The 11,544-nt window shown below is 57.8% G+C and overlaps 1 protein-coding gene across 1 annotated transcript; it reads right to left on the reverse strand.

Moving 5' to 3' along the window:
* Nucleotides 1-483: 483 nt before the first annotated feature.
* Nucleotides 484-1,421, reverse strand: LOC138653664 (histone H3). Its single transcript, XM_069743268.1, has one exon. The coding sequence runs from the start codon at nt 1,389-1,391 to the stop codon at nt 981-983; it is 411 nt and encodes a 136-aa protein (XP_069599369.1). The 5' UTR covers nt 1,392-1,421; the 3' UTR covers nt 484-980.
* Between the last annotated feature and the right edge of the window lie 10,123 nt (nt 1,422-11,544).

The following is an 11,544-nucleotide window of genomic DNA, read 5'->3' on the forward strand; positions in this document are numbered from 1 at the left end:
GTGGCTCCACTCCCACAGGCGTGGAGCGCATATTCATTACTTTAATGAGCGGTACCATGACGAACACAGGAACAAGTTGCCGGCACCAGAGACCATCGGAGAAGCAGGGACTTGCAGAGACGCTGCCAGGAGGGTGAGTATGACGGGGGAGGGTGAGCCATGCATATTCACCTGTTCCGACGCGTATCCGGGGGAGATTGCTAGTAGAAATTTTGCAATTAGCTCCTAGCTCCTCCCTTTCGTCTGATTGGTTGAGCACAGAACGGTTGGAGATTTTGAATTTTCCACTTATTGTGCTCTTCTTTTCCCGCTTCTCTATTCTTCTCATCTCAGCGTCGCTTAGATCTGTTGGTTATTTTGATTTTTACTTCCATTGTAGTTTCGGTTGTTATTTTACAGCTTGTTATAAAGTAGAATAAAAAATACATTTTAAGGACACTGATCTACAGATAACTCATCTGATCCCCGGCAGTCACTCATCATTACACGTGGTGCCCGACTGGTGGCCATTACCGGTCACTGCAGAGCAGGGAGCTGTATGTAACCAGACCCCCGGCGGCACCAGCCACAGATAAGATGAGAAAACTCAAATATATGATAATTACAACCTAAAGCCGCAAGACTGCAGAGGCGGCACTAGGACCCCATTTACGTCTGCGCTGTACAGAAACCGCGCCTCCACCACCAAAGACCCGGGCTGTGCACAGCGCACACTTTACCCTGTCCTTATAAAACGTCAGTCATGTAATTGATGTCGCACTTTTGGACTTGGTGAGAATAAAGGATGCGCGGAGCGGTAACTGGAATATCGCTGATCACCTACAATATCGGACACAGCAGCCGGCTATTACCTTTCCTGACCGCGCTCCGTATATGGAGAATACGCGCAGAAGAGAGACCGTTCAGGACTCGGCTCATTTGTGGGAGGATTTGGTGGCTCTGAAAAGAGCCTTTGTGTTGTGGTCGCAGCCGGGGCAGATCTAAGCTCTCTCCCCACGGATCCGGCGGGCCAGCTGGATGTCTTTGGGCATGATGGTGACCCTCTTGGCGTGGATGGCGCACAGGTTGGTGTCCTCGAACAACCCCACCAGATAAGCCTCGCTGGCCTCCTGCAGGGCCATGACGGCCGAACTCTGGAAACGCAGATCGGTCTTGAAGTCCTGGGCGATCTCCCTCACCAGGCGCTGGAAGGGAAGCTTACGGATCAGCAGCTCGGTGGATTTCTGATAGCGGCGGATCTCACGGAGAGCGACTGTTCCTGGCCGGTAACGATGCGGCTTCTTCACTCCACCAGTGGCGGGAGCGCTCTTCCTGGCGGCCTTTGTGGCCAGCTGCTTGCGGGGAGCTTTCCCTCCGGTGGATTTACGAGCGGTCTGCTTTGTTCTTGCCATGGCTCCGTATAGACGTGGCGGGCACAGATGTGATGAGAGGAGCGGCGGGAGCAGGGTATTTATGCTCCGGTGCGCGTCCTCATTGGTCTCCGGGAAACACGCCCCCTGCGCTCCACTGGTTCTTTCATGAAAAAAAGAGGCCAATAAGGGTTGATATGTTTGACCAGTCATTGTTATTATTCCCGCCCAGTAACCCCGCCCCCTGAAGTCCCCGCCTCTTTCGTGATGCGTCTGTCCTCAGATCACTCATTTGCCGCTGCTGGAGCAGCTGATGTATCTGCGTTGAAATGTCGCCGTGTATAGCGCTGTACAGTGCAGCTCCCACATTATCGTCAGATCACACAAACCCCCCATCCTGAGACTGCGCCCAGCATCAGTTATATTAAAAACATTACAAGTAGGAAAACCGATCATACAGCTCTGCGGGGAGGAGGTGGTGGCACTGATCATACAGCTCTGCGGGGGAGAAGGTGGTGGCACTGATCATACAGCTCTGCGGGGTGGAGGTGATTTCTCTGATCATACAGCTCTGCAGGGAGGAGTAGGGGGTGGCACTGATGATACAGCTCTGCGGGGAGGAGGTGGTGGCACTGATCATACAGCTCTGCGGGGAGGAGGAGGTGGCACTGATCATACAGCTCTGCGGGGAGGAGGTGGTGGCACTGATCATACAGCTCTGCGGGGAGGAGGTGGTGGCACTGATCATACAGCTCTGCGGGGAGGAGGTGGTGGCACTGATCATACAGCTCTGCGGGGAGGAGGTGGTGGCACTGATCGTACAGTTCTGCGGGGAGGAGGTGGTGGCACTGATCATACAGCTCTGCAGGGAGGAGGTGGTGGCACTGATCATACAGCTCTGCGGGGAGAAGGTGTTGGCACTGATCATACAGCTCTCCGGGGAGGAGGTGATTTCTCTGATCATACAGCTCTGCAGGGAGGATGAGGTTATGGCTCTGATCATACAGGTCTGAGGGGAGTAGGTGGTGGCTCTGATCATACAGCTCTGCGGGGAGAGGGTGGTGGCACTGATCATACAGCTCTGCGGGGAGGAGGTGATGGCTCTGATCCTACAGCTCTGCGGGGAGAATGTGGTGGCTCTGATCATACAGCTGTGCGGGGAGGAGGTGATTTCTCTGATCATACAGCTCTGCAGGGAGGAGGTGGTGGTACTGATCATACAGCTGTGCGGGGAGGAGGTGATTTCTCTGATCATACAGCTCTGCAGGGAGGAGGTGGTGACACTGATCATACAGCTCTGCGGGGAGGAGGTGGTGGCACTGATCATACAGCTCTGCGGGGAGGAGGTGATTTCTCTGATCATACAGCTCTGCAGGGAGGAGGTGGTGGCTCTGATCATACAGCTCTGCGGGGAGGAGGTGGTGGCTCTGATCATACAGCTCTGCGGGGAGGAGGTGGTGGTACTGATCATACAGCTGTGCGGGGAGAGGGTGGTGGCACTGATCATACAGCTCTGCGGGGAGGAGGTGATGGCTCTGATCCTACAGCTCTGCGGGGAGAATGTGGTGGCTCTGATCATACAGCTCTGCGGGGAGGAGGTGGTGGTACTGATCATACAGCTGTGCGGGGAGGAGGTGGTGGCACTGATCATACAGCTCTGCGGGGAGGAGGTGATTTCTCTGATCATACAGCTCTGCAGGGAGGAGGAGGTTATGGCTCTGATCATACAGGTCTGAGGGGAGTAGGTGGTGGCTCTGATCATACAGCTCTGCGGGGAGAGGGTGGTGGCACTGATCATACAGCTCTGCGGGGAGGAGGTGATGGCTCTGATCCTACAGCTCTGCGGGGAGAATGTGGTGGCTCTGATCATACAGCTCTGCGGGGAGAAGGTGGTGGCACTGATCATACGGCTCTCCGGGGAGGAGGTGATTTCTCTGATCATACAGCTCTGCAGGGAGGAGGTGGTGGCTCTGATCATACAGCTCTGCGGGGAGGAGGTGGTGGCTCTGATCATGCAGCTCTGCGGGGAGGAGGTGGTGGCACTGATCATACAGCTGTGCGGGGAGGAGGTGGTGGCACTGATCATACAGCTCTGCGGGGAGGAGGTGGTGGCACTGATCATACAGCTGTGCGGGGAGGAGGTGATTTCTCTGATCATACAGCTCTGCAGGGAGGAGGTGGTGGCTCTGATCATACAGCTCTGCGGGGAGGAGGTGGTGGCACTGATCATACAGCTCTGCGGGGGAGAAGGTGGTGGCACTGATCATACAGCTCTGCGGGGTGGAGGTGATTTCTCTGATCAGACAGCTCTGCAGGGAGGAGTAGGTGGTGGCACTGATGATACAGCTCTGCGGGGAGGAGGTGGTGGTACTGATCATACAGCTGTGCGGGGAGGAGGTGATTTCTCTGATCATACAGCTCTGCAGGGAGGAGGTGGTGGCTCTGATCATACAGCTCTGCGGGGAGGTTGAGGTGGCACTGATCATACAGCTCTGCGGGGAGGAGGTGATGGCACTGATCATACAGCTCTGCGGGGAGGAGGTGGTGGCACTGATCATACAGCTCTGCGGGGAGGAGGTGGTGGCACTGATCATGCAGCTCTGCGGGGAGGAGGAGGTGGCACTGATCATACAGCTCTGCGGGGAGGAGGTGGTGGCACTGATCATACAGCGCTGCGGGGAGGAGGTGGTGGCACTGATCATACAGCTCTGCGGGGAGGAGGTGGTGGCACTGATCATACAGCTCTGCGGGGAGGAGGTGGTGGCACTGATCATACAGCTCTGCGGGGAGGAGGTGATTTCTCTGATCATACAGCTCTGCAGGGAGGAGGTGGTGGCTCTGATCATACAGCTCTGCGGGGAGGAGGTGGTGGCTCTGATCATACAGCTCTGCGGGGAGGAGGTGGTGGTACTGATCATACAGCTGTGCGGGGAGGAGGTGATTTCTCTGATCATACAGCTCTGCAGGGAGGAGGTGGTGGCTCTGATCATACAGCTCTGCGGGGAGGAGGTGGTGGCTCTGATCATACAGCTCTGCGGGGAGGAGGAGGTGGCACTGATCATACAGCTCTGCGGGGAGGAGGTGGTGGCACTGATCATACAGCTCTGCGGGGAGGAGGTGGTGGCACTTATCATACAGCTCTGCGGGGAGGAGGTGGTGGCACTGATCATACAGCTCTGCGGGGAGGAGGAGGTGGCTCTGATCATACAGCTCTGCGGGGAGGAGGTGGTGGCTCTGATCATACAGCTCTGCGGGGAGGAGGTGGTGGCTCTGATCATACAGCTCTGCGGGGAGGAGGTGGTGGTACTGATCATACAGCTGTGCGGGGAGGATGTGATTTCTCTGATCATACAGCTCTGCAGGGAGGAGGTGGTGGCTCTGATCATACAGCTCTGCGGGGAGGAGGAGGTGGCACTGATCATACAGCTCTGCGGGGAGGAGGTGGTGGCACTGATCATACAGCTCTGCGGGGAGGAGGTGGTGGCACTGATCATACAGCTCTGCGGGGAGGAGGTGGTGGCACTGATCATACAGCTCTGCGGGGAGGAGGAGGTGGCACTGATCATACAGCTCTGCGGGGAGGAGGTGGTGGCACTGATCATACAGCTCTGCGGGGAGGAGGTGGTGGCACTGATCATACAGCTCTGCGGGGAGGAGGTGGTGGCACTGATCATACAGCTCTGCGGGGAGGAGGTGGTGGCACTGATCGTACAGCTCTGCGGGGAGGAGGTGGTGGCACTGATCATACAGCTCTGCAGGGAGGAGGTGGTGGCACTGATCATACAGCTCTGCGGGGAGAAGGTGTTGGCACTGATCATACAGCTCTCCGGGGAGGAGGTGATTTCTCTGATCATACAGCTCTGCAGGGAGGAGGAGGTTATGGCTCTGATCATACAGGTCTGAGGGGAGTAGGTGGTGGCTCTGATCATACAGCTCTGCGGGGAGAGGGTGGTGGGACTGATCATACAGCTCTGCGGGGAGGACTTGATGGCTCTGATCCTACAGCTCTGCGGGGAGAATGTGGTGGCTCTGATCATACAGCTCTGCGGGGAGAAGGTGGTGGCACTGATCATACGGCTCTCCGGGGAGGAGGTGATTTCTCTGATCATACAGCTCTGCAGGGAGGAGGTGGTGGCTCTGATCATACAGCTCTGCGGGGAAGAGGTGGTGGCTCTGATCATGCAGCTCTGCGGGGAGGAGGTGGTGGCACTGAACATACAGCTGTGCGGGGAGGAGGTGGTGGCACTGATCATACAGCTCTGCGGGGAGGAGGTGGTGGCACTGATCATACAGCTGTGCGGGGAGGAGGTGATTTCTCTGATCATACAGCTCTGCAGGGAGGAGGTGGTGGCTCTGATCATACAGCTCTGCGGGGAGGAGGAGGTGGCACTGATCATATAGCTCTGCGGGGAGGAGGTGGTGGCACTGATCATACAGCTCTGCGGGGGAGAAGGTGGTGGCACTGATCATACAGCTCTGCGGGGTGGAGGTGATTTCTCTGATCATACAGCTCTGCAGGGAGGAGTAGGTGGTGGCACTGATGATACAGCTCTGCGGGGAGGAGGTGGTGGCACTGATCATACAGCTCTGCGGGGAGGAGGTGGTGGCTCTGATCATACAGCTCTGCGGGGAGGAGGTGGTGGCTCTGATCATGCAGCTCTGCGGGGAGGAGGTGGTGGCACTGATCATACAGCTCTGCGGGGAGGAGGTGGTGGCTCTGATCATACAGCTCTGCGGGGAGGAGGTGGTGGTACTGATCATACAGCTGTGCGGGGAGGAGGTGATTTCTCTGATCATACAGCTCTGCAGGGAGGAGGTGGTGGCTCTGATCATACAGCTCTGCGGGGAGGAGGAGGTGGCACTGATCATACAGCTCTGCGGGGAGGAGGTGATGGCACTGATCATACAGCTCTGCGGGGAGGAGGTGGTGTCACTGATCATACAGCTCTGCGGGGAGGAGGTGGTGGCACTGATCATACAGCTCTGCGGGGAGGAGGAGGTGGCACTGATCATACAGCTCTGCGGGGAGGAGGTGGTGGCACTGATCATACAGCTCTGCGGGGAGGAGGTGGTGGCACTGACCATACAGCTCTGCGGGGAGGAGGTGGTGGCACTGATCATACAGCTCTGCGGGGAGGAGGTGGTGGCACTGATCATACAGCTCTGCGGGGAGGAGGTGGTGGCACTGATCGTACAGCTCTGCGGGGAGGAGGTGGTGGCACTGATCCTACAGCTCTGCAGGGAGGAGGTGGTGGCACTGATCCTACAGCTCTGCGGGGAGAATGTGGTGGCTCTGATCATACAGCTCTGCGGGGAGAAGGTGGTGGCACTGATCATACGGCTCTCCGGAGAGGAGGTGATTTCTCTGATCATACAGCTCTGCAGGGAGGAGGTGGTGGCTCTGATCATACAGCTCTGCGGGGAGGAGGAGGTGGCTCTGATCATGCAGCTCTGCGGGGAGGAGGTGGTGGCACTGATCATACAGCTGTGCGGGGAGGAGGTGGTGGCACTGATCATACAGCTGTGCGGGGAGGAGGTGGTGGCACTGATCATACAGCTGTGCGGGGAGGAGGTGGTGGCACTGATCATACAGCTCTGCGGGGAGGAGGTGGTGGTACTGATCATACAGCTGTGCGGGGAGGAGGTGATTTCTCTGATCATACAGCTCTGCAGGGAGGAGGTGGTGGTACTTATCATACAGCTGTGCGGGGAGGAGGTGATTTCTCTGATCATACAGCTCTGCAGGGAGGAGGTGGTGGCACTGATCATACAGCTCTGCGGGGAGGAGATGGTGGCACTGATCATACAGCTCTGCGGGGAGGAGGTGGTGGCACTGATCATACAGCTCTGCGGGGAGGAGGAGGTGGCACTGATCATACAGCTCTGCGGGGAGGAGGTGATTTCTCTGATCATACAGCTCTGCAGGGAGGAGGTGGTGGCTCTGATCATACAGCTCTGCGGGGAGGAGGTGGTGGCACTGATCATACAGCTCTGCGGGGGAGAAGGTGGTGGCACTGATCATACAGCTCTGCGGGGTGGAGGTGATTTCTCTGATCATACAGCTCTGCAGGGAGGAGTAGGTGGTGGCACTGATGATACAGCTCTGCGAGGAGGAGGTGGTGGCACTGATCATACAGCTCTGCGGGGAGGAGGAGGTGGCACTGATCATACAGCTCTGCGGGGAGGAGGTGGTGGCACTGATCATACAGCTCTGCGGGGAGGAGGTGGTGGCACTGATCATACAGCTCTGCGGGGAGGAGGTGTTGGCACTGATCATACAGCTCTCCGGGGAGGAGGTGATTTATCTGATCATACAGCTCTGCAGGGAGGATGAGGTTATGGCTCTGATCATACAGGTCTGAGGGGAGTAGGTGGTGGCTCTGATCATACAGCTCTGCGGGGAGAGGGTGGTGGCACTGATCATACAGCTCTGCGGGGAGGAGGTGATGGCTCTGATCCTACAGCTCTGCGGGGAGAATGTGGTGGCTCTGATCATACAGCTCTGCGGGGAGAAGGTGGTGGCACTGATCATACGGCTCTCCGGGGAGGAGGTGATTTCTCTGATCATACAGCTCTGCAGGGAGGAGGTGGTGGCTCTGATCATACAGCTCTGCGGAGAGGAGGTGGTGGCTCTGATCATGCAGCTCTGCGGGGAGGAGGTGGTGGCACTGATCATACAGCTGTGCGGGGAGGAGGTGGTGGCACTGATCATACAGCTCTGCGGGGAGGAGGTGGTGGTACTGATCATACAGCTGTGCGGGGAGGAGGTGATTTCTCTGATCATACAGCTCTGCAGGGAGGAGGTGGTGGTACTGATCATACAGCTGTGCGGGGAGGAGGTGATTTCTCTGATCATACAGCTCTGCAGGGAGGAGGTGGTGGCACTGATCATACAGCTCTGCGGGGAGGAGGTGGTGGCACTGATCATACAGCTCTGCGGGGAGGAGGTGGTGGCACTGATCATACAGCTCTGCGGGGAGGAGGTGGTGGCACTGATCATACAGCTCTGCGGGGAGGATGTGATTTCTCTGATCATACAGCTCTGCAGGGAGGAGGTGGTGGCACTGATCATACAGCTCTGCGGGGAGGAGGTGGTGGCTCTGATCATACAGCTCTGCGGGGAGGAGGTGGTGGTACTGATCATACAGCTGTGCGGGGAGGAGGTGATTTCTCTGATCATACAGCTCTGCAGGGAGGATGTGGTGGCTCTGATCATACAGCTCTGCGGGGAGGAGGTGGTGGCTCTGATCATACAGCTCTGCGGGGAGGAGGAGGTGGCACTGATCATACAGCTCTGCGGGGAGGAGGTGGTGGCACTGATCATACAGCTCTGCGGGGAGGAGGTGGTGGCACTGATCATACAGCTCTGCGGGGAGGAGGTGGTGGCACTGATCATACAGCTCTGCGGGGAGGAGGAGGTGGCTCTGATCATACAGCTCTGCGGGGAGGAGGAGGTGGCACTGATCATACAGCTCTGCGGGGAGGAGGTGGTGGCACTGATCATACAGCTCTGCGGGGAGGAGGTGGTGGCACTGATCATACAGCTCTGCGGGGAGGAGGTGGTGGCACTGATTATACAGCTCTGCGGGGAGAGGGTGGTGGCTCTGATCATACAGCTCTGCGGGGAGGAGGTGGTGGCTCTGATCATACAGCTCTGCGGGGTGGAGGTGATTTCTCTGATCATACAGCTCTGCGGGGTGGAGGTGGTGGCACTGATTATACAGCTCTGCGGGGAGGAAGTGGTGGCTCTGATCATACAGCTCTGCGGGGGAGAAGGTGGTGGCACTGATCATACAGCTCTGCGGGGTGGAGGTGATTTCTCTGATCATACAGCTCTGCAGGGAGGAGTAGGTGGTGGCACTGATGATACAGCTCTGCGGGGAGGAGGTGGTGGCACTGATCATACAGCTCTGCGGGGTGGAGGTGATTTCTCTGATCATACTTCTCTGCGGGGAGGAGGAGGTGGCACTGATCATACAGCTCTGCGGGGAGGAGGTGGTGGCACTGATCATACAGCTCTGCGGGGAGGAGGTGGTGGCTCTGATCATACTGCTCTGCGGGGAGGAGGTGGTGGTACTGATCATACAGCTGTGCGGGGAGGAGGTGATTTCTCTGATAATACAGCTCTGCAGGGAGGAGGTGGTGGCTCTGATCATACAGCTCTGCGGGGAGGAGGTGGTGGCTCTGATCATACAGCTCTGCGGGGAGGAGGAGGTGGCACTGATCATACAGCTCTGCGGGGAGGAGGTGGTGGCACTGATCATACAGCTCTGCGGGGAGGAGGTGGTGGCACTGATCATACAGCTCTGCGGGGAGGAGGTGGTGGCACTGATCATACAGCTCTGCGGGGAGGAGGAGGTGGCTCTGATCATACAGCTCTGCGGGGAGGAGGAGGTGGCACTGATCATACAGCTCTGCGGGGAGGAGGTGGTGGCACTGATCATACAGCTCTGCGGGGGAGAAGGTGGTGGCACTGATCATACAGCTCTGCGGGGTGGAGGTGATTTCTCTGATCATACAGCTCTGCAGGGAGGAGTAGGTGGTGGCACTGATGATACAGCTCTGCGGGGAGGAGGTGGTGGCACTGATCATACAGCTCTGCGGGGTGGAGGTGATTTCTCTGATCATACAGCTCTGCGGGGAGAAGGAGGTGGCACTGATCATACAGCTCTGCGGGGAGGAGGTGGTGGCACTGATCATACAGCTCTGCGGGGAGGAGGTGGTGGCACTGATCATACAGCTCTGCGGGGAGGAGGTGGTGGCACTGATTATACAGCTCTGCGGGGAGAGGGTGGTGGCTCTGATCATACAGCTCTGCGGGGAGGAGGTGGTGGCTCTGATCATACAGCTCTGCGGGGTGGAGGTGATTTCTCTGATCATACAGCTCTGCGGGGTGGAGGTGGTGGCACTGATTATACAGCTCTGCGGGGAGGAAGTGGTGGCTCTGATCATACAGCTCTGCGGGGGAGAAGGTGGTGGCACTGATCATACAGCTCTGCGGGGTGGAGGTGATTTCTCTGATCATACAGCTCTGCAGGGAGGAGTAGGTGGTGGCACTGATGATACAGCTCTGCGGGGAGGAGGTGGTGGCACTGATCATACAGCTCTGCGGGGTGGAGGTGATTTCTCTGATCATACAGCTCTGCAGGGAGGAGTAGGTGGTGGCACTGATGATACAGCTCTGCGGGGAGGAGGTGGTGGCACTGATCATACAGCTCTGCGGGGAGGAGGTGGTGGCTCTGATCATACAGCTCTGCGGGGAGGAGGTGGTGGCTCTGATCATGCAGCTCTGCGGGGAGGAGGTGGTGGCACTGATCATACAGCTGTGCGGGGAGGAGGTGGTGACACTGATCATACAGCTCTGCGGGGAGGAGGTGGTGGCTCTGATCATACAGCTCTGCGGGGAGGAGGTGGTGGTACTGATCATACAGCTGTGCGGGGAGGAGATGATTTCTCTGATCATACAGCTCTGCAGGGAGGAGGTGGTGGCTCTGATCATACAGCTCTGCGGGGAGGAGGAGGTGGCACTGATCATACAGCTCTGCGGGGAGGAGGTGGTGGCACTGATCATACAGCTCTGCGGGGAGGAGGTGGTGGCACTGATCATACAGCTCTGCGGGGAGGAGGTGGTGGCACTGATCATACAGCTCTGCGGGGAGGAGGAGGTGGCACTGATCATACAGCTCTGCGGGGAGGAGGTGGTGGCACTGATCATACAGCTCTGCGGGGAGGAGGTGGTGGCACTGATCATACAGCTCTGCGGGGAGGAGGTGGTGGCACTGATCATACAGCTCTGCGGGGAGGAGGTGGTGGCACTGATCGTACAGCTCTGCGGGGAGGAGGTGGTGGCACTGATCATACAGCTCTGCAGGGAGGAGGTGGTGGCACTGATCATACAGCTCTGCGGGGAGAAGGTGTTGGCACTGATCATACAGCTCTCCGGGGAGGAGGTGGTGGCTCTGATCATACAGCTCTGCGGGGAGGAGGAGGTGGCACTGATCATACAGCTCTGCGGGGAGGAGGTGGTGGCACTGATCATACAGCTCTGCGGGGAGAAGGTGTTGGCACTGATCATACAGCTCTGCGGGGAGGAGGTGGTGGCTCTGATCATACAGCTCTGCGGGGAGGAGGAGGTGGCACTGATCATACAGCTCTGCGGGGAGGAGGTGTTGGCACTGATCATACAGCTCTGCGG

Source organism: Ranitomeya imitator, unplaced genomic scaffold (assembly GCF_032444005.1).
Source record: "Ranitomeya imitator isolate aRanImi1 unplaced genomic scaffold, aRanImi1.pri SCAFFOLD_325, whole genome shotgun sequence".
NCBI classification, from domain to species: Eukaryota; Metazoa; Chordata; class Amphibia; order Anura; family Dendrobatidae; genus Ranitomeya; species Ranitomeya imitator.